The sequence below is a fragment of the Bombina bombina genome, chromosome 1 (genome assembly GCF_027579735.1).
Source record: "Bombina bombina isolate aBomBom1 chromosome 1, aBomBom1.pri, whole genome shotgun sequence".
Taxonomy (NCBI): domain Eukaryota; kingdom Metazoa; phylum Chordata; class Amphibia; order Anura; family Bombinatoridae; genus Bombina; species Bombina bombina.
In genome coordinates this window covers 827,001-851,269 of record NC_069499.1, presented here as the reverse complement: position 1 = coordinate 851,269, position 24,269 = coordinate 827,001, and the positions used below count along the sequence as shown (strand labels likewise).

Below are 24,269 nucleotides of genomic sequence, written 5' to 3'. Positions count from 1 at the left end.
TACAAGTAATTTTTTATAGCTCTTAAATGCACCATAAATATTTACTGGTGTTTTACTGTTAGTGTCCTGACTCTCCTCTAAGTTGGACATAGATAGGGATGCTGTTAATTCAGCTTCCCAATTTTCATCTGATAATGTGAATGCCATAGTAGAGGTGTCTTGTATGAGGGCAATATATCCAAATTTCACAGAGCTAAGTGGAAAGCCAGGCCCAAAGTACCCTCACCAACTCCTGTTATCTATATGGGAAAAATATGTTGCCCCAATATAAATATTTTTAGTGGGGGTATCAACCTCACTGGAGACCAGGAAAAGCAGGGCCTAAACCCTAGTAACCTGGTATAATACCATAAAAAATCAAGAAATATATACAGGAGGGATGCATTTGCTTTAAGCTAGTCATCCTAAGGTAGCCTAAACCGGCTATACCTTGCTAAACTTAGTAAAAAAATATTTTTTACTAGCGTAATAATAGAGATAGATAACAAAGGAGTTGGCAGAGTAGGCCCGTCCCCCCACACAATGTGAAAAGTGGAATATATACAAAACAGTTATTTAGATCAATTGCAACATATACAGTGGAGCAAAAAAGTATTTAGTCAGCCACCAATTGTGCAAGTTGTCCCACTTAAGAAGATGTGACAGGCCTGTAATTTTCATCATAGGTATACCTCAACTATGAGACAAAATGTGGAAACAAATCCAGACAATCACATTGTCTGATTTGGAAATAATTTATTTGCATATTGTGGTGGAAAATAAGTATTTGGTCACCTACAAACAAGCAAGATTTCTAGCTCTCACAGACCTGTATCTTCTTATTTAAGAGGCTCCTCTGTCCTCCACTCATTACCTATATTAATGGCACCTGTTTGAACTTGTTATCAGTATAAAAGACACCTGTCCACAACCTCAAACAGTTACACTCCAAACTCCACTATGGTGAAGACCAAAGAGCTGTCGAAGGACACCAGAAACAAAATTGTAGGCCTGCACCAAGCTGGGAAGACTGAATCTGCAATAGGCAAGCAGCTTGGTGTGAAGAAATCAACTGTGGGAGCAATAATTAGAAAATGGAAGACATACAAGACTACTGATAATCTCCATCGATCTGGGGCTCCACGCAAGATCTCACCCTGTGGGGTCAAAATGATCACAAGAACGGTGAGCAAACATCCCAGAACTACACGGGGGGACCTAGTGAATGACCTACAGAGAGCTGGGACCAACGTAACAAAGGCTGCAAACAGTAACACACTACGCTGCCAGGGACTCAGATCCTGCAGTGCCAGGCGTGTCCCCCTGCTTAAGCCAGTACATATCTGGGCCCATCTGAAGTATGCTAGAGAGCATTTGGATGATCCAGAAGCGGATTGGGAGAATGTCATATGGTCAGATGAAACCAAAGTAGAACTGTTTTGGAGGAGAGAGAATGCTGAGTTGCAACCAAAGAACAGAATACCTACTGTGAAGCATGGGGGTGGCAACATCCTGCTTTGGGGCTGTTTCTCTGCAAAGGGAACAGGACGACTGATCCATGTACATGAGAGAATGAATGGGGCCATGTATCGTGAGATTTTAAGTGCAAACCTCCTTCCATCAGCAAGGGCATTGAAGATGAAACGTGGCTGGGTCTTTCAGTATGACAATGATCCCAAACACACCGCCCCGGCAACGAAGGAGTGGCTTCGTAAGAAGCATTTCAAGGTCCTAGAGTGGCCTAGCCAGTCTCCAGATCTCAACCCCAAAGAAAACCTTTGGGGGGAGTTGAAAGTCTGTGTTGCATAGCGACAGCCCCAAAACATCACTGCTCTAGAGGAGTCTGCATGCAGGAATGGGCCAACATACCATCAACAATGTGTGACAACCTTGTGAAGACTTACAGAAAACGTTTGACCTCTGTCATTGCCAACAAAGGATATAAAACAAAGTATTGAGATGAACTTTTGATATTGACCAAATACTTATTTTCCACCATAATTTGCGAATAAATTCTTTCCAAATCAGACAATGTGATTGTCTGGATTTGTTTCCACATTTTGTCTCTCATAGTTGAGGTATACCTATAATGAAAATTACAGGCCTCTCTCATCTTCTTAAGTGGGGGAACTTGCACAATTGGTGGCTGACTTAATACTTTTTTGCCCCACTGTACACATCATAATAGTAGTATTAGCTGTGTCATACATAATACACTGAACCTGAACGGTCAGGGGATGTGCGAGTAAAAATACTTGAGAAATACTTATATCAACAAGTAATGTGATAGCAACATAGGTATTACAAGGCATGTCATTCTTTCTACACCCTGCTGCACACAGCACCCCATATTAGAGGTCACAGCTGGGCAGGTAAATGGAAAGTGGGATCTAAGAGAGAAATGACAGTCTTATGGATACGGTAAAGTAATGTCAGGCATTCGAGGTATCTGTGTACAAATGGAATATTATATACAGAGGGAAATGCGCTGCAAGGACCAACTACACCCAGCTGACACCTCATAGGCTGAGGTATATGTTGCCGGGCAGGTTTGAAAAGTGGGATCTAAGTGATCAATGCAGTCGAGCCCTCAGGATATGCACAATAGTGTGTGAGCATAACAATCAGTTTTACATATAGCATGTGCTATTCATCACACGCAATCTGGATGCAATACTGTAGGCGGTCATATATATGAAATTGGAAAATGAATTTCAAGCAATGGTATAGGCATATGCGGTTAATAGCAAGCAAGCATGCGTGTTAGTGCTCAAAGTAATGCCGCTCATTTGGTATGCAGGCTTGAATTTCTGTTCTTTAGTTTTGAGTCCTTACTATTATCAAGTAAGTCAAGACGCCCTCTTGACAGAGCAGCGTTTTCCAAGTATTAGTGCACAGTGTAATGGCTGGTTAGCACAGTTAGAGCAAAATGATAATAAGGGACCATACGACCTGAAGTGTCCAGATATTCATTCAGCCGTGCTTAGCTTCTTTGTAACAACGGCAAATATTTCCAAGAGTGATTCCAAGCTTTTTTGAAATGCCTGTAAGGAACCGTAGAGACGTGCTGAGAGTTGCTTTCACCAGGGCACAAACACGGACATCACGTGATCCGGTCGGCTGAACCTATGCCGACGCGCGTTTCACCCGTGCGTTCAAGATTGACATCGGGCTTCGTCAGGGCGTAATACTGATTCCTGTCTTTTTTCATCCTGGTTGATCTACTCTGGATGATTTCTCTTGTTAATAAAAACATTTCATATTTCTAAAAGGGTCTGCACCATCACAAAAAGAGTGCTGAAATCCCTGTCTTTTTTCATCCTGGTTGATCTACTCTGGATGATTTCTCTTGTTAATAAAAACAATATATATATATATATATATATATATATATATATATATATATATATATATATATATATATATATATATATATATATATATATATATATATATATATATATATCGAAACCTATCTGACAACTAAAAACTAAAAAGTAGCACACCCATAACGGATGTGTCAATTTGATGCTAGTTACAAAAGTAACATGGGGCTGGCTAAGCAATATTAATTATTGATACAGAGAGAAAAAACCTAACTCATTGTATTTGTTGAAAATCATCTTTTAAAGTGACTCAGGGTATGTAATTCTCTCTAAGGTGTATAGAAACTTTACTTTTAAATTTGTAATAGACATAACTAAATTATCGCTCCAGTTACTAGTCATCAAAAGAAAAAAGCCGTTGGTATGGTTACCACACCGGAAATCTATATACATAACCGATTTTTTCGAAACCCATGTATTATCCACATTGCTAAAAAAATATTTATTTAAATAAGACCTTGTGGACTACAAAAATAGTGTGTCCACTAGTCTTCAATCTACAATTAGATTAATGCATGGGCTTCTTCTAATTTGTCTTAAATTATATCAGTTCTAGTCTAATAGTTATTGTTATACTAAGTTATTGGAACTGTGGACTATGACATATAGAATTAATTATTCCATTTGTTTTTGTTAGATTTTAGAAGCGTATCTAGAAAAGTGTTAGGAAATAGATGTAATATATATTTGTCAGTGAAAAGATTCTAAGTCAAATCTGAAAAAAAAAATAGGTACAAACAATAGGTAGCAAGGTAACCCAATATGTCTATACTAACTCTATAAAAAGGTCAAAAGAAACATGGCTATCTAAAAAAGGTTTCTTTAAATGTGGCAAACATCCTTGCAATGTATGTCAACATTGTATTATAGGCGACACCTTCACCTCCTCAACTACAAACACAAGCTATAAAATTAGCCAAAGCTTAGATCGTTGCTCCAAATACATTGTTTATTTAATCACTTGCCAAATCTGCAGACAACAGTATACAGGGTGTACAAGTTGTTTTCTAAAGGATAGGATACATGAACACCTTACATCACTCGAAAGAGACCCACCAAAAACTCCAATTGCCAAACATTATTTTAAACACGCTAATACTTTAGAAGGCGTTTAAATTTCAAGCAATTGATTTTATACCCTCAGACAATAGAGGAGGGGATAGATTTAGAAATTTACTAGACAGGCCAAATGGATATTCAATTTGGGGACTAAAGAACCCAAAGGAATAAACTCCATATGGGAATTTTTTTTTTCAGATTTGACTTAGGATCTTTTCACTGACAAATATATATTACATCTATTTCCTAACACTTTTCTAGATATGCTTCTAAAATCTAACAAAAATGTCATAGTCAACAGTTCCAATACCTTAGTATAACAATAACTATTAGACTAGAACTGATATAATTTAAGACAAATTAGAAGAAGCCCATGCATTAATCTAATTGTAGATTGAAGACTAGTGGACACACTATTTTTGTAGTCTACAAGATCTTATTTAAATAAATATTTGTTTAGCAATGTGGATAATACATGGGTTTTGAATATATCGGTTATGTATATAGATTTCCGGTGTGGAATACAGTTTGTTTTTAAGCCACTATGCTGTAACCATACTGACAGCTTTTTTCTTTTGATGACTAGTAACTGGAGCGATAATTTAGTTATGTCTATTACAAATTTAAAAGTAAAGTTTCTATACACCTTAGAGAGAATTACATACCCTGAGTCACTTTAAAAGATGATTTTTAACAAATACAATGAGTTAGGTTTTTTCTCTCTGTATCAATAATTAATATTGCTTAGCCAGCCCTATGTTACTTTTGTAACTAACATCAAATTGACACATCCGTTATGGGTGTGCTACTTTTTAGTTTTTCGTTGTCAGATAGGCTTTGACATATATATATATATATATATATATATATATATATATATATATATATATATATATATATATATATATAAATATATATATATATATAGAGTTTTTAAGATTGTTTAAATATATGTTGTATTGGATATAAAACACTTAGGTATGCAAATACTAGTGACGAGTTTTTAAGGGGGGGAGGCACATAATCCAATAGGATTATAAGTAGCCAGTAAACCTCCCAATACACATCTTTGACAAAGCGCCAGAAAGGCGTGAAACGCGTCAGATGATGTCACACTCCGTTAGCACCTGTGTCTCCTGGTAATCACTATCTTTGTGAAAGCTGTATGTGTTTTTTACACGAGAAAATAAAGGTATGAATTGTATTATCGCTCCTTTCAAGTGCTTTTAATGTGCCAATGACACTATCTTTTCAACACCTCACTAAGTTTGAAGATTGTTTATAAAGGGACTTTTTTGTATTGCTGTATTTGGACTGCAAACTTTTCGAGTTTGTTTGTACTAATCAATGTCGGGAGAGGCACTGACACGGCCCTTTCTGCTTCAACCTTGTTCATCTGCTGTTTTCCTTTCTGTGAACTCACTCTTTTCTGTTTATAATAAATAAAAGTATGTAGAAAAATGGGGGGGATGATTAAATATATATACAAAAGATATTATTTAAGAAAAAACATGGCTGCAAAACCTGTTGGACACAAAATATATTAAGTTAAAATGTATTTAATTAATCACGCCACCCAAAAATCGATAATGTCATCATCATTATTGAAGCCATGTGGTCTTCTGGTTCTATGTTAAAAGATCCAGAAAGCCTCTATATACTGTATAAAAGCTAAGTGGTCAGGTCACCTACCCCGGAAGACCCTTGGACTCACTCTATCACTTGCCAGTAAAAAGTGGTAATCTCCTGGATATGTTTGAAAATAAAGTGTCTTGCTAGGTCAGAACTCTCATCACCTAATTCAATATCCTTAAGGTGTTCCCTGATACATGTAGTGCCACCCACATATTATTGGGCACATTAGTAACACTCTCATAAATACATCACATAACTTGTACGACGATTAGTGCAACCTTTGAGTGGCCTTTGATTGAAATAGGAATAGGTTTAGAATTGGGAACAAGTCCATCAAACAGGATAGAAGTGTCACTTTTTCAGACACCGATTATAAGGATGAGGATAAAACAGATTATTCTAGTGGCCTGTCATGTGATGAAGAGTTAGTAGTTAAACCCAAGAGTTCCATCAAATCAGATTTTCAGAGGGTTATCAAGGAAACAGCAGGAGGCGGCGGCGGCCAAAGAGGCAGAAATAAGAGAGACAAGGCTGTGGGGTGACTGCAACAAGTACGACATTTAAAGGTTATTAATCTGTTACATCCAGTGAGTTGGGAGTTTTAGGTCTAGGCTTCGGATAATTCTTTTAAAAAAGATTGAATTATTTTTTGGGAACAGGTTAGTCAGAAATATGACTTTAAAAAAAAATACTTTCGAATAAAGTTGAAGGGAAAAATATTCTCAGCTAGCCAGGATGAACATCCCTAAGATTTATTAACTTTGAAGAAGGTTGTGATTATCTTGCCTTACATGAGTTAGGTGGTGAGACTGTATTTAATCCATCACTAACTAAACACATATAGTGCTCGATTTATCAGTCATTTGGGGAATTTTCCTTTTTGTTCTATCAGTTCTCCACAGCTCTCCTTACCTGTGCACCTGTATTTATCATAAAAAAGTTATTTCTCCATAGGAGAGCGGAGGAGAACTAATGATAAATTTCTCCAGTCGCATTAGTATCTGTGCCATATTTATCACTGACAATAAGCATCTATTCTCCCTGTCAGTGAAATATAAGCCAATATAAATATGTATACAGCCTTCCTAGTAGCTTTGTAAATGGCCCTCTTCAACAAACTGTCATGTGAGAAAATAGATCTACATTTTCATTGTTTTTGTGCTTCAATTTTAGTGCTTATTTTATATCTTATTTTTAGGCCCAAATAGATATAATTTTTGTGCTCTGTTACATATTATTAAGCACTCCATTATATATACATTTTTTATCGCTCCAATAACCATTATTATTGCGCTTTGTTATTGATAATTTTTTATCCTTGTAGAGCCCCTTTTTTGTAACATTGCTTCCACAACTGGTAGAGAATAGATTTCTAACTAGGAGAATTAATAAGAACTATATGAAATACGACTAAAAGGGTCTAATTTAACTCTTTTTTTTGGAGAATATGTTCGATAAGGAGAGTGAGTAGGAGAATTTTACAGTCAAACTTGCCCAATTTTAGGAACATTTTTGAATGATAAATAGGGGCATTATTTTTCATGAGAATTTTTAGGAGAAAATATAGGAGAATTGGAATGATAAATCAAGCCCATAGTGCTTTTAAAGAGAGGGGTCCCTTTTTGGAAGCATCCCATCGTAGAATTGAGGAGGATCTAATTGAACTGTCCAGAGGCCAAAAGAAGGCCCCCCTAATCTGACTTTTGAACACAAACAGGCAATTGATATTGTCATTAAACAAGCAGATACGTGTTATGGACAGAGAATGTTAGAGGCCATGAGACAGTTAGGAGATAGTGAGGTCTATATGCCACTACCCAAAGATCCAACAGAAAATGTAAAGTTACAAATGTTGAGTCTGCTAGATGATGGTTTGCAGTAGGGCATCTTTGACTCAGATACTTTTGATTATTTGTTTGTACCCAAACCAGTGATATCCATTATCCATCACCTCCCCAAGTTCCATAAGTCCTTGGAGGAGGTAAAAGGGAGAACCATAGTGTCGGGTATAGGGTCTTTGAGCACTTATCCAATTGGTTGGAGTCCCTCCTGCAACCTATCGTCTGACAGATGCCTTCCTACTTAAAGGAATTGGATGAAGTACAGTGGGATGCTGTTTGTTCTTAACTTACCATGGATGTGGTAGGCATGTATTCTGCATTCCAGCATCATCACAGTAGCAGTAGAATGTTTATTAGATCATTACAGTAATTATGATACTCTCTTAAAAAATAATCTAGGAGGCGGAGCCAACAGGGGACAAGAGCAGTCACACATCTCAGTAGCTCCATAGCAGTTTTACTAATTTAAGTTATTTGACTGTATAATCTGCTCTGAACAGCTTTGAAAAGAGCATAGCAGTGAAGCAGAATTAATTGGACCAAACTCCGTTACCTTGATCCGGAGCGCCGCTACAACTGCTGACTGCCACTTAGATCTCCTTATCACGAGATCTAACACCGGCCTTAACTAACCCTTCTTTGGACACTCATTTCCCTACAGCATAAGAGTTAAGAGAAGTGGCGACTTCGACTACTAGAAGGCGCTCACCTACTACAACGCCAGAGTCTACAGGGCCTGACAACGGAGCCTGCAGCGGTCCGCATCTATGTGGCACGAGTCGCTATCTTGTCCAGTAATTGCTCTACATAGCCCGGGAACGGCAACACCACGGTCTTTCAGCCCGTCAGCAAGATTAAAGGGGCTGTGACTCCGTCAAAGCAACGTACGTCCTCATAGAGCCTCATAAGGATATACACTGATGCTAAGGCATACTCAAGATGGAGGAGGCAGCAATCACGCTTCTGAAGGAAATGGCGGAGAGGCTGGATGGTCATTTTTTCGAGCTCCATACAATTCTCACAGAGGATGGGAACTCCTTGAGAACTATCAGCGGTCCTCCACCTGACAATTTAGAGCCTTCAGCGGGATCCCCAGTGACCCATCAACTACCTTCGGATGGTGAGACTCGGGTATTTAGATCTACTGAACCGATACGATTTAGTATATCTCACTATAACCCCATAGCAGAAGCAGCTAGTTTGGGAAAGTCCCTGATCATCATATCAAAGGTCACAGCCGACAGGGGGGACATAGAGGATCATTCTACAGGATTGAAGGGTGCAGATGATTCATCCGACAGCAGAGAACATGGGACAATTACTTTCACGGTTACAGATGAGAAAGGAGACTGTGTACCGAGTATAAAGACTTCTGCCCCTCTGATCGTTGTGCCTAGGATTACACGCACATTGATATTACAATATATATAGTCAGTATATATGATTCACAGAGGTTACTTCAACAGACATGCCTGAAACTCTTACAGCTGTGTTTCGCTGATCACATCCTGAATGCTCTGAGAACTGGAGTCGGATAGACCTTTTAGTGTAATAAGTATTTTTTGGAGTTTAATGCTCACCAGAATATTCTATTGCTTTCTCTTCCCCATATTTGTTATTTACAGTATGATTATATAACAGTTTCCTGATATCGTTAACTCATATTATTAGTATAAAGGAGGTTCGATCCTAAACTAACTAAAGTAAGAAGCTTTTGTTAGAAGAGCCTCTGGGAATGCCATGTGTGATTCTCATCTAAACAAACTATTGAATGTTCTGTTCAACTCCTCCTGTACAAGACACCTTAACCCTTAATATTTGTACATAACTTACAGCTTTCTTTGTTATACTTGGCAAAAGGGTACGTATAACATAATACCTATCGATACTTGTTGAGTCACTTGTGGTCCTTCTGTTGGCGGCCGAGACAGTGGGGACTATTCTGACTCGTTTTGAGTAACCATAGTTAAACGGAAATTAATCCCTGCCATAGTAAGTTAAATGATGAGCAACCTCCTCCTAAAGCTAGCACTATACCCATTATAAATGTTTTTTCTCAAATAGGAAATCCTATCAGCAGTAGTATACTCCTTCGTTATCATTCATAAAGACACAACTATGACGTGACTAATTATCTATATAATTGTTCATTTGCCTCCCAGAGCTTAATGTTAAGTCTATTTATACATCAGCACCTAGTCTATATGGTGGTATATAGTACTCTCCATAAAAGTTACCATGGTAATATTTCTACCTTGAGTTCCCATCTCATAATTTTCACAGGGTGGCTTTACCTTTGAGATCTTAACCAGACTTACCCCATAATTTTGCAATTTAGCCCAAATATAGCATAGTAAACACCTCAGGAAATCACGGTTTAAGGTATATATATTATAAGGGTCTACTTTACATACTGTTATATATTATGCAGTTCTTATCTACTATACTTGTGACTGTTTCTACTATTTCCTTCAGTAAATAACATATTGACCCGAGATAGACTACCTGCTGGTCTTCCTATATATTGACACAAGTTGCATAAGTAAAATCTGATGGTTATAGCCTTGGTAATGTCTAAGATATATCAATATCCGAGCGGAAGGAGACTTCCTAGTAGCCTCTATGTCATAACCTTGCGGTATCTTATAATGCATTGTCTACAACTACATCACACAATGTGCTAATTCTTTCTAGGTAGCTAGGTCCAAGAGTACCAACCTCAAATACTAATTCTCCTCCTTTAGATTACATAATTCTGGTTAGATCCAAGAGTGACCTCCTATGTTAATGAAGGAATCATGGCATACTGTTATATACTGTATATTAGAGGTTCCAGATGTTTCCCCGTTATAAATCACTTAGTTGACCTATTTTCTATCTATAATTGTTGTATATAAACTTGGTAGATATGCACTATGCTCTGTACGCTACTATAACAGATCGTAGGATTTCCATTTCTGAGATCAGCACTATTATAACATATATAAGCTGGCACCACTCTTACTCTGATGGAAACTGTAGCATAGATAAATGTCCTACAGTGCCCCTGCCTTCCTGCAAATGGCTACCTTGTTCTGAAGCTACCCCTATACCATTACTATATGTCCTATTCTCACTCCCCTCATTAACTCACTCGGCCACCCTGGCTAGCTCCGCCCCCACCCTCCCCCTCAATACTTAGAGCGGCTTTTGCCCGCTGTATCCACTTCCCCCTTATATACTATGGCCTCGTCAAAAGCTACCTCCTCGCGGAATAACTTCATTAGATTTGATGGGCCCAAGAGTAGCCCCTATGGCATCACGAGGAGCATTCGTTATATGACATAATACAAAAATAAAGTCCCATCTCCCCTAGTCCAGACTTGTCTGTCACACAGTAACTAAGCCTGTCTGATGATACCACTCCTTCTTGTTTATCTCTCAAGGCAGATTTTGATATCTTTCTATAAATAATCACTACACCAGATATAGCTCTACACGCTATGATGATGGCCCTATCGCTGATCTGGCTATATTATTTTAGTTAACAAATAGTACCACAGTCTATGTTCTTACTGGTTATGTTTGTGTGATAGCAATGCTTATTATGTTTCTGTGGTATTACAACTTTTGGACGATTCTTGTTTGTAACAATTCTCAAGACTTCAATAAAAAATATAAAAAAAAATAAAAAGAATCTAGGAGAAGTTCTATATTTCTTACTGATCCATAATTATTTTCAGGAAGATTTTTACCTTCAGTGATGTGGGACTTGTATGGGGGCAAAATTTGTCCCAGCCTACATCAACCTGCTTATGGGTTGGTAGGAGCATTTTCATGTGAATGGATGTGGAAATCCCTTCAGACATTACATCAAAGCATACAAGAGGTACTTAGATTATCTCTTATTTGTTTGGTTAACTGATGAGGAAGCACTTTAATTCTGTATTTAATCAGGTCAATTTACAGTTAACTTATCTTGATCGGCAAGTATTCCCTACCTAGACATTATACTTATGGGTGATCCAGTTCTTAAAAAAATAAATATGTTCTTATATAGGAAACCCATTTTGTCAAATGCCATTCTCAACAAAAACAAAATAAAATCAGTGCTTCTAAAGTAATGAGAAGGCACAAAATATAAAGCAAATAGGTTAAAAAAACAACAAAAAGAAAACAATGGACCAGCATTTTTGAACAAAAAGAAGTGCCTTTTTTGTGGTGCCTGCTGGCTATTTGGATTTTATATGCAGGTTTATGTATGCAGCTTGAGCTATGGCACTTATTTATCCCTTTTAGCAGCGAGCTACAAGGAAATGTCAGACCAAGAGTACTATCTCTGATTCCTCATTGGCTGGAGGTGGAAGGTTGGCTGCAGTGGGGTTCACGAGCCGCTTCACCCCATGAGGAAGTTTGCAGGCAGTAGAATATGGCCACAGAGACAACTGCTTGAACCAGAGGGCCAGACACACAGATTAAATACCAGTGAGAGGTCAGCTAAGGCTATTTATTTCCAGTGGAATCCAGCAATTTAAATGTAAAACTTGCTAAAGGTTTATCATATAGCATTATATAGCTCATATAATCATACACTTTGAGCCATATATAGAGGATTACTTGGCTTTTGTTATTTGTCAAAGCTTTCAAAGGAGTAAATGTAAACAAAATGTACAACTTATGACAAGCCACAGACTTCCATCATGAATGCAGGTACTGGGGTCAATTTCCAAGCAATTCCTCAGCAATCATACAACTCTAGGCTTGGAAACCATTCTCCCTATTATTCACAACAGACAACAACCAAGGACAACAGGAGCTATGTCAGAGATTAACACAAGTGCTTGACTTTTGCAAGCTTTTCGGCATTATCAAATAGACTTTGTGTCTCTTCCCACCTCACACCCAAGTAAAACTGAGATCATAAACTACACAAATCATTAGACGAGTTCTAGCGGTGATTGATGGTCATTTAGTAAAATAGTAGATGAGGTTAAAAAAAGGCGGAAGTCCATTGAGTTCATCCTATACAAATCTTAATATACTTACAACAAAAGCTCCAGTTGACCTTAAATTAATCCCATAAAAAATGTGACCCATTTAACACAAGCAATTATATCCCTGAATTCTGTTTCTAGCCAGAAACGTTTCTAAACCATGTTTAAATGTATCTAAGGTATTGGCATTTATTAATGAGTTCCACAATTTGACTGCTCTTACAGTGAAAAAATGTTTAAGGCTGGTGGAAAGGAGATTTAATCTCCAGCAACGTAAATTGTGACCTCTTTTCACAAACAATTTTCTTGGAATAAACATGAGTTTCTCACATCCTTTCGTAAAAAACAGCATTACACTCACCCTATCTGTTAGGAAAGTAGATCGCTAGCACAGCGCCTCCGCCCGCCCACGGCACAGCACTCTTCTCCAATGAGGTGATGTTTCCACCTCTAGCTGTGCAAGGATGTCAGTTCACACACGGCTATTGGTCTAGAGGTGGAAACGTCAGGTTTATGTATGCAGCTTATCCCCTAACAGATAGGGTTAGTGCAATGCTGTTTTTTACGAAACAATGAGAGAAACATCTGTTTATTTGTAGTGATGGTAAATCCTAGTGTTTGTTATACGCTTGGGTTTACCATCACTTTAATAAAAACATCCAACCAGGTTTCAGTTATGCTGATATAGTCCTCTTCTGCAACTAAGAGCTTGAGCTACCACATTTTACCCATCATGCTTCTTGCATTTGCTGTCATACATTTAATTTTCATGTGCTTTCTGCTGCTATTTGATGCACTTTCTTCCAAACTTTCTAATGTGACATGTCCTAAACGTACCCTTCTGCCATCCCTTCCTTGAGATTTTCTAGGTGTGTCATATTTACAGACTGATCTGTCTGTTTTCTACTATGTATGGACTGACCCACCCCCCTTTGCCTAGTTTAAAAGATTTTCTAAACGTGCTACCATCCTTTGCCCCAACACATCTGCACCCATGTCATTCAGGTACAATCCATCCTTACTGTACAAATTGTACCCAGTGCCCAGTGCTCTAAAAAGTCAAACCCCTCATTACCAGTACCTGCATGCTGGCCATGTATGATGTTCAGGGTCCCATCAGGAGCTCCTGCGTCCTGCAGAAGGCGGGCAAGCAACATGGTGGCCCCAGGAACTCGCTCAGATGGCTTCATAAGGTATGTGTTTCCACAGACCATGGCCATGGGAAACATCCACAGTGGAATCATTGCAGGGAAGTTAAAAGGTGCAATGCCAGCACAGACGCCCAGCGGCAATCGAAAGGTGTATGTGTCCATGTCTTTAGTGATGGAGGGAAGCGTCTCACCAAGCATGAGAGAAGTTACACTACATGCATGCTCCACTACCTCTGCAAGGGAAAATTCAAATATAAGCTACTAGTCCTAAAGCCCGTTCACACGGGCCATTTTTTGCAGTACAGCGGTCCCACCCCTTGCTCTCTCTCTCCCCCTCTCTTTTGTACTCTATCCACCTCTCTTTTGATCTCTCTCTCCCCCCTCTCTTTTGCTCTCTCTCTCGCTCCACCTCTCTTTTTCTCTCTCTCCCCCTCACTATTGCTCTCTCTCCCCCCTCTCTATTTCTCTCTCTCTTCCCTCTATTTTGCTCTTTCCCCTCTATTTTGCTCTCTCCCCCTTTCTTCTGCACTTTCCCCTCTCTTCTGCTCTTCCCCATCTCTTTTTGTCTCTCCCCCTCTCTTTCGCGCTGACCGCACCTGACCACGCCCCCGGCCATGCCCGGTCACGCCCACGCTCCTATCCGGCCACGCACACACACCCATCCAGCAACGCCCACTTTTGTCGCAAACAGCATGTCAGGTAAGGCCAGGTGTGTTAATCCTCGTGCTGTCTCTACTGTGCATGACAGCTTTGGACAAACACACTTGGCCTTTTATATTATAGGATATGTGGAACCAGACCAATACATTACAATAAACATTTAATGTAGGGTAAATGTGAAGGTATCACAAACACATTGCTTCCTACGGCCCAAAACCTTACGTAGTCCCCGGAAAACATCTCCTTCTGCATCAGCCAATGTCTTTCCCTGCTCCAGAGTGATCAGATGCGCCAATTCTTTCTGTAAACAACAGGTTGTATAAATAAAAACAAGATTGCTTTACCTCACATCTGCTCTCCCCACTGAAAAGTGTTTGTTTTTTTACCAGGTTGTCCTTTATAAGCTGCTGGTAACGCAGAAAAATCTGCTGTCTGTGTAAAATAGATGATTCGGACCAGGCTGGGAAGGTATGCTGACATGCACTGACTGCCGCCTCCATCTCACTCTGTGTTGCTTGTGGCACCTGTCCAATCACCTCATTTGTGGCCTGAAGAAAAAAACAAAAACAAAATGTATGCTTATCTGATAAATTTATTTATTTCTTGACACGGTGAGTCCACCGATCAGTAATTACTGTTGGGAATATCACTCCTGGCCAGCAGGAGGAGACAAAGAGCACCACAGCAAAGCTGTTAAGTATCACTTCCCTTCCCACAACGCTCAGTCATTGGACCGAAGGAAAAAGAGAGAAAGGAGGTAACACAAGGTGCAGAGGTGCCTGAGGTTTACACAACAAAGACTGTCTGAATAAACAGGGTGGGCCGTGGACTCATGGTGTCAAGAAATAAATTTATCATCAGGTAAGCATAAATTTTGTTTTCTTTCTAATGACTCGGTGAGTCCACGGATCATCAGTAATTACTATTGGGAATCAAATACCAAGCTAGAGGACACAGATAAGGGAGGGACAAGACAGAGAACCTAAACAAAAGGCACCACTGCTTGAAGAACCTTTCTCCCAAAAGAAGCCTCAGCCGAGGCAAAGGTATTACATTTATAGAATTTTGAAAAAGTATGTAGAGAGGACCAAGTTGCAGCCTTTAAAATCTGTTCCACAGAAGCTTCATTTTTGAATGACCAGGAAGAGGAAACAGCCCTCATGGAACAAGTCATGATTCTCTCAGGAGGCTCCTGTCCAGCAGTTTCATAGGCCAAGCAAATTATACTCTTCAGCCACAAAGAAAGAGAAGTAGCCGTAACTTTCTGACCCTTGCGTTTCCCAGAGAAAACGCACGCACCACATCTAGGTTGAGCAGCAAACGCTCTTTATGAGAAGAAGGGTTAGGACACAAAGAAGGAACATCAATTTCTTGATTAATGTTCCTATCTGAAACCACTTTAGGAAGGAAACCTAACTTAGTACGCAGAACTACCTTATCCGAATGAAAAATAAGGTAAGGGGATTCATACTACAACGCCCAGAGTTAAGAGACTCTACGAGAAGAAGAAATTGCAACAAGAAACAAAACTTTCCAAGATAACAGCTTAATATCTAAGGAATGCATGGGCTCAAACAGAGCCTGCTGAAGAACTTTAAGAACAAGATTAAGACTCCAGGGAGGAGTAACAGGTTTGAACACAGGCCAGATTCTGACCAAGGCCTGACAGAAGGATTGCACATCTGGTACATCTGCCAGACGTTTATGCAACAGAATAGATAAGGCAAAAATTTGACCCTTCAAAGTACTCGCAGACAAACCCTTTTCCAGACCCTCCTGGAGAAAGGACAAAATTCTAGGAATCCTGACTCTACGCCACGAGAACCCCTTGGATTCACACCAGAATAGATATCTGCGCCATATCTTATACTAAATATTTCTAGTTACACGCTTACGCAATGACCAACTCCTAAAACCTGTGCTTAGATAGAATAAAGCGTTCAATCTCCAAACAGTCAGCTTCAGAAAAACAAGATTTGGGTGAAGGAAGGGCCCTTGAAGTAGAAGGTCCTTCCTCAGTGGAAGTCCCCAAGGTGGAAGAGAAGACATCTCCACTAGGTCTGCATACCAGATCCTGCGAGGCCAGGCCGGTGCAATGAGGATCCCCGACGCCTTCTCCTGTTTGATTTGCGCAATGACCCATGGGAGGGGAGCGAATGGAGGAAATAGGTATGCTAGACTGAAATTCCAAGGAACCACCAGAGCATCCATCAGTACACCCGAGGATCCCTTGACCTCAACCTGTACCTCGGGAGCTTGGCATTCTGTTGAAATGCCATGAGATCCAGCTCCGGCTGTCCCCATTTGAGAATCAAGTTGGAAAACATCTCCGGATAGAGTTCCCACTCCCCCGGGTGAAAGGTCTGTCTGCTCAGAAAATCTGCTTCCCAGTTGTCCACTCCTGGAATGTGGATAGCAGATAGACAGCAGTTGTGGGTATCCGCCCACTGAATAATCTTGGCTACCTCTGTCATGGCCAAGGAACGCCAAGTTCCTCCCTAATGGTTGATGTAAGCCACTGAAGTTATGTTGTCCGACTGGAACCTGATAAACTGGGCTGAAGCTAATTGAGGCCAGTCCAGAAGAGCATTGAAGATTGCCCTCAGCTCTAAAATGTTTATGGGGAGAACAGACTCCTCCCGAGTCCACATCCCCTGAGCCTTTAGCGAGCCCCAGACTGCTCCCCATCCCAGCAGGCTGGCATCCGTGGTCACAATCACCCAGGTAGGTCTGCGGAGACAGATTTGAATAATTCCCGTTCCATTGTTTGAGCATACATAACTGCAGGGGTCTGAGATGGAACCCGGCAAACCGAATGATGTCCATGGCAGCTACCATCAGACCAATTAAACAAAGCCACTTTACCTGTTAAGGAAACTGGGGAAGTTGCCCAGGTTTTCAGCTTGTCTCGAGTGTCTCTCAAAACCGTTAGAATGTTATCCCTATACCAGTTTACCATATTGGCAGAAATGTTCAGCCCCAAATAATTCAAAGTTTTAGTTTCTATAAATTGATAGTGCTGGGACTCCCCCGGATTTTCTTTCAACCAGAGAATTTTGGATTTTGCAAGATTAATTTTATAACCTGAAACTATACTATACTGATCCAGAAGATTTACAATCTCATCGATCTGATTTTTTGGGTTAGCTACAAATAGCAGAAGATCGTCCGCAAATAAAGCAGTTTTAAGTGTCACCTCCCCTATGCTAATTCCGGTCAGCATTTTTCTCAGTCTGATAGCCAAGGGCTCAATTATCAAATCGAACAATAAAGGAGACATAGGACACCCTTGTCGGGTTCCTCTTGTCAAACAAAAGGCATCTGAGATACCATTATTAATCAATATAGAAGCTTTACTATCTGAGTAGACATTTATAACAAAATCTCTAAAATGCCCTACAATCCCAAATCTCCCCAGAACCTGAAAGAGGAAGGGCCACTCCACTCTATCGAAGGCCAATTTCTAAACTAATGTATTTTTAGTTTCAACATGCACCAAAACCATTTTAAACAAATAAGAGATACACTGTGTGCAGAATTATTAGGCAAATGAGTATTTTGACCACATCATCCTCTTTATGCATGTTGTCTTACTCCAAGCTGTATAGGCTCGAAAGCCTACTACCAATTAAGCATATTAGGTGATGTGCATCTCTGTAATGAGAAGGGGTGTGGTCTAATTACATCAACACCCTATATCAGGTGTGCATAATTATTAGGCAACTTCCTTTCCTTTGGCAAAATGGGTCAAAAGAAGGACTTGACAGGCTCAGAAAAGTCAAAAATAGTGAGATATCTTGCAGAGGGATGCAGCACTCTTAAAATTGAAAAGCTTCTGAAGCGTGATCATCGAACAATCAAGCGTTTCATTCAAAATAGTCAACAGGGTCGCAAGAAGCGTGTGGAAAAACCAAGGCGCAAAATAACTGCCCATGAACTGAGAAAAGTCAAGCGTGCAGCTGCCAAGAGGCCACTTGCCACCAGTTTGGCCATATTTCAGAGCTGCAACATCACTGGAGTGCCCAAAAGCACAAGGTGTGCAATACTCAGAGACATGGCCAAGGTAAGAAAGGCTGAAAGACGACCACCACTGAACAAGACACACAAGCTGAAACGTCAAGACTGGGCCAAGAAATATCTCAAGACTGATTTTTCTAAGGTTTTATGGACTGATGAAATGAGAGTGAGTCTTGATGGGCCAGATGGATGGGCCCGTGGTTGGATTGGTAAAGGGCAGAAAGCTCCAGTCCGACTCAGACGCCAGCAAGGTGGAGGTGGAGTACTGGTTTGGGCTGGTATCATCAAAGATGAGCTTGTGGGGCCTTTTAGGGTTGAGGATGGAGTCAAGCTCAACTCCCAGTCCTACTGCCAGTTTCTGGAAGACACCTTCTTCAAGCAGTGGTACAGGAAGAAGTCTGCATCCTTCAAGAAAAACATTATTTTCATGCAGGACAATGCTCCATCACACGCGTCCAAGTACTCCACAGCGTGGCTGGCAAGAAAGGGTATAAAAGAAGAAAATCTAATGACATGGCCTCCTTGTTCACCTGATCTGAACCCCATTGAGAACCTGTGGTCCATCATCAAATGTGAGATTTACAAGGAGGGAAAACAGTACACCTCTCTGAACAGTGTCTGGGAGGCTGTGGTTGCTGCTGCACGCAATGTTGATGGTGAACAGATCAAAACACTGACAGAATCCATGGATGGCAGGCTTTTGAGTGTCCTTGCAAAGAAAGGTGGCTATGTTGGTCACTGATTTGTTTTTGTTTTTGAATGTCAGAAATGTATATTTTTGAATGTTGAGATGTTATATTGGTTTCACTGGTAAAAATAAATAATTGAAATGGGTATATATTTGTTTTTTGTTAAGTTGCCTAATAATTATGCACAGTAATAGTCACCTGCACACACAGATATCCCCCTAAAATAGCTATAACTAAAAAACTAAAAACTACTTCCAAAACTATTCAGCTTTGATATTAATGAGTTTGTTGGGTTCATTGAGAACATGGTTGTTGTTCAATAATAAAATTAATCCTCAAAAATACAACTTGCCTAATAATTCTGCACTCCCTGTATATAGTTTGTATGCTGCATGAAACTGTCATATTACACCTATCCCTATTGTAAACACAAACCATTTACTAAGTAATGTGACTAGTAAGGGTGTGTGTATATTTCTGGCTCTCCGATTGGTCAGCCATGTGTATATCATGTAGCAAGTAATTACCATTTTTATCAGACTGGGGAAACGGTAACATTACTGAGAAACGCGTTGCTGTATTTTATCTACGTGTTTAATAAACACTTGTTTTTAAGTTTTCCAAAGTTACTTGCTATTTTTCATCCACTTTTTTTATTCACAATAACAAACCTTTTTTGTGGTTGTTAACCACACCCTGAACTCTGCAAGCAAGCTGAAAGATACACCATACACCTGGTTTCACTTGATCGTGGAGGAGAGTTCACCAGACAGCTCAGAGGCTCTGGCCTGCCTAGTCTACACTACATTACAGTGCTAGACCACAAGTGAGAGAAATGTATCCATCTATTAGCAAAATGCAGCTGTTCCTGTCATATATACCTGGAGAGAGTGTACCGGACTACTCAGAGGATCCGGTCTGCTAGATAGTATAGCTATATAGGTTATTTTTTATATATGCATTATTGTAATTTGTATTTACACATTACATATTTACATATCACTTATTGCAATACTGAGTAACAATTTATACCAAATATTTGTTTCCCCATTCATTGCAGAATGGCTTATCTTAAAGTGATAGTGCCCCTTTTTACACTTCATTGTGTTTAATAGACACTCTGAGTATCTATTCACACCTAGCATCTGAGTCTTGTGCAGACTTGCACAATTTTAAAGTGATAGCACCCCTATTTACACTGTTTTGTGTTAACCTTATATCCCATACGTCACTAGCTCATGGACTCTTGCCAATTACATGAAAGAAATCTGAATTCTTCCACATATGGGATGCATTCTCCTAACAAATGCCAATGTTTACGTAAAGTTTTCAAGACAATAGGACTCTGTACAGAGAACTCAGAGACAAAAGTCATTCTCTCTCTTACTTCTGGGGATTTTAATCACTTCCTCAGGGGGTATCCTCTCTCCAGAAACATTACATCCGTTTCTTTTAATCTTAAAGGAACAGTCTCCTCATCAGAGACAAAAAAAAAAAAAATAACCCTTAAAGTGAAAGTAAAGTTGAGTAGCCTGCAATCTATGTTTAAATAATTCATCTAAAATAAATATCACTTTCATTTATTAATTTTTTGCAAATTCAATTATAGACCTATTTACACTCATGAAAGCCGTCCATCTAGTTAGCTGACTCTCTGCCCGCATTCTAATTAGTTTTTTGTTAATCGTGACAAGCAAGCATTCTATACAACTAATTGGTCCCCCATGGGTGTCTCAAACTGTTAGTTTTATGCCCACATGTTACTCCTATGCTCATGCGGCTAACCGAGAATTTAATCCATTATCGGATGTGCGTTCACAATAGCCTCATGCACACTTAAACCACTGAAGGAAATCTTAATAGTGACTTCACTCATTAGCAACAAACTATCGGGCGAATATAGATTGCTTGTTAGAGTCGTCGAAAATACTCATATGATCACCGCTATGATACTAAACAATGAAACCAGTGATACAATGTTTAGTATCATAGCATAGCTCGTATCATTGCGCATGCGCCAAAAAAAAAATGGGATAACGAGAACGAGCATGGCTAATGAAGTATTGAGCGGGTGGGACCGCTATTATGTCTAACAGTTAGAGACCCCGAAGAAGCGATGAAAAGGTGCGCTATATTAAAAATATGAAGTAAGCGACTGTAATGTATGCCTGTTGTACAATACATAAATATCTTGGGGTATTGAAAACCTTACTTTCACTTTAACAATTGGCTCCATGTTAAAGATTTAATCAAAAGGAGATTGTGTGCACTGGAGGAGGGTGTTCCTGTCTGTAGGTTTTCTAAAGATATTAGTCTTAAAGCTAGCACCCTCCTTCATAATGGTGACATTCAAAAAATCCAAACTCACCTCACTGTAAGTCAATTAAAATTTAATGAAATTAGTAGCCGTATTTAGTTAATTTACAAAAAGTTCAAGAGTTCCAATGTTGCCCACCAAGACCCCAAAGTTATTGTCAATGTAGCACACCCACAACAGATTAAAAGTTTTTTTTTATAATACATACTTTACTTGTGACACTTTGTATGTCATCTATTTCATTAAGTGTCCCTGGGGACATGGCTATGTGGGTGAGACCACTAGGCACATTGGTGACCGTTTAAGCGAACGTAAGAGTAATATTCACTGTAAAGTAATAACGGCTCAAGTGGCTGCCCATTTTCTAGAGGCAGGTCATCAGATAAATCAGCTTCGCTTTCAGGTGATAATAAAGGTAAATACCCCTAGGAGGGGGGTAATAGGGAACTCCTTCTCAAACAACGTGAAGTACACTTGATTTTTAAGTTAGACACTATGGAACCTAAGGGCATGAACAGGGAACTTAATTGATCAGTCTTTTATTAAGCCATCTAAGAGTAAACTGTGTATTGTTATTCCATGATCAATGTTCTTGCTATGGTGCTATTTTTCATGATACTTTGTGACATTGTTTTTAATTTGTAAATGTGGTTTTAAAATGGTATATATTCTTTGATGCATAATCCATGCTATAGTGCTCTGCTGCCCTCTTGTGATTAAGAATAGGAAATAACTGACTAATTAAGACTAATTGTTTAATTGATAGGACTATAAGTTTGTGCAGATCTCATTATTGTTATCACATGATTAAGGGGAACACCCCCAAAACGTTGTGATGCTGTCTGTATCCCCATGCTTGATATAATAATGGGATTTTAATTTAGGGAATCCCCTCTCTTCATTTGTTTTATACCTCCTTAATTAGAGGCAAAATTGTATGAATCATTTCAATTACCCGAACAAATTTGTTAAGAATTTTTTTTTTATAACCCACCCCCTCAGCAGCTCCTAGGAGGGTACTCACCAACCTTTTGGGCATATAAAAGGGTTAAAACTGGACCCAGATAGCATGTAAGGTCTGGAGACAAGCCCAGGGTACATTTTCAGCCACTTGGAGATCAGGTGAAGGAAAAAGGACACCAAAGGGAGGGCGGAGGCTAAGTCCAGAACGATGTGTAGGCTAAGGCCTGTGAGAAGAAACACTAAAACACACCAACCCTAACCAAATTCAACATGAGCTGAAGCGCTAACCGCTTATTATATAAGGCAATTAGCAGTTTTCTTAAAGAGAAAGTATAGTTTTGTTTTGTTTTCTGTGAGGGAAAAAGTGAACCCAGGTCTTAAACATACTAAGGGCTGCTAAGGGGTAATAAGGCATGTAAAACAAAGAGGTATTTTAACTCTGAATTCCATAATGCTGTGTGTTAAGCCCATAGGTAAAGCACTATGTGTAAAGGCTGAGAACCCCCAACTATGTAGGACCTATAAAAGCAGTGTACTAGGAATAGTTCCTGGGCTGTGTTTAGTGCCTGAGTCACTTAACTGGACTGCAGCACCCCTCCATTGTATCTTACCAGTGTGGTGAGGCCTTACTCCCTCACAGAATGCTGATCCAGTGCAAGTAAATACTGCAGAGGATACTGTCAGATATACCAGCAACCCTTCAAGCAGAGGTTAAGAGACAGGGTCACCGCAACGCCTGAGGGCAGTTATGGGTACTGACATGCCATAACTGAGGTATTCCTTTAGCCCTGCTTCACTCAGAAATTTGGAGAAATTATCCTGAAGTGAAGATGGAAGAGGGGTAACTGGGTCTTAAGTCAGGTCTGAGCTCTCAATAAATGATTAGAAAGAAAATAATAAAATCTTGCTTGCAGAGCACCTCTTTTCTCAGAGGCCAAGAATAAACTGAGTGGGGAAAGGAGGGGCGAGGGATTAAAGCTCTTGTGAGGGTTCTTGACCTCCTCCTAGTGGAAGGAAATATATCCCACATTTTATGGACACCTATGGACTATCCTCAACTTATGAAAGGAAAGGCAATTAAATAGAGAAATAATACAGTGTGGAACTACAGTCCTATATAAATAGGATATACAAAGACGCTAAATATGGGTTATTGGGTAGAGCTCAGGAAAGGGTTTCCTGCTGAATAGCAAGTAGAGGAAGAACTAATGCTAGGTAAAATTAGGCCTCTACACAACAATAAGAGGTGGTTGCTGACACAATAGGAAGGTAAAGGTGCATAGGGCAATAAAAACATCATAACAAGCATTGGGATGTGAGTTTGTCAGAGGTGAATCCGATAGAAAAATAACCCCCCCCGTCATGGTACATGAAAACAAAACAAAACAAAAATAAAAAACAGACACAATATTTCAGGAAACCAATTGTTGTGGACCTTTATACACCAATATAGGTGAAACCAAAAATTAACTACCTTACCTGTAAGGTAATCGTTAGTTGCAGCCCTAGTCTATTTCTAAGGAATCAGAGAATTACAACAAAACTAAATTAATATTTCAATTGGTTTGATCTTATATAGATATATTAGTCTCTGATTCT

The 24,269-nt window shown here is 39.5% G+C and overlaps 1 protein-coding gene across 1 annotated transcript in view; it reads right to left on the bottom strand.

The window, feature by feature from the left end:
* ALDH6A1 (aldehyde dehydrogenase 6 family member A1) overlaps positions 1–24,269 on the bottom strand; it is a 261,329-nt gene that overhangs the window by 180,969 nt on the left and 56,091 nt on the right. Inside the window, exons 3-5 of the mRNA XM_053697045.1 lie at positions 15,071–15,232; positions 14,907–14,985; positions 13,955–14,257 (exon numbers count right to left, since the gene is read on the bottom strand). Of these exons, the coding sequence (XP_053553020.1) occupies positions 13,955–14,257; positions 14,907–14,985; positions 15,071–15,184 (496 nt within the window). The 5' untranslated portion in view covers positions 15,185–15,232. The remainder of the gene's footprint in view (positions 1–13,954; positions 14,258–14,906; positions 14,986–15,070; positions 15,233–24,269) is intronic.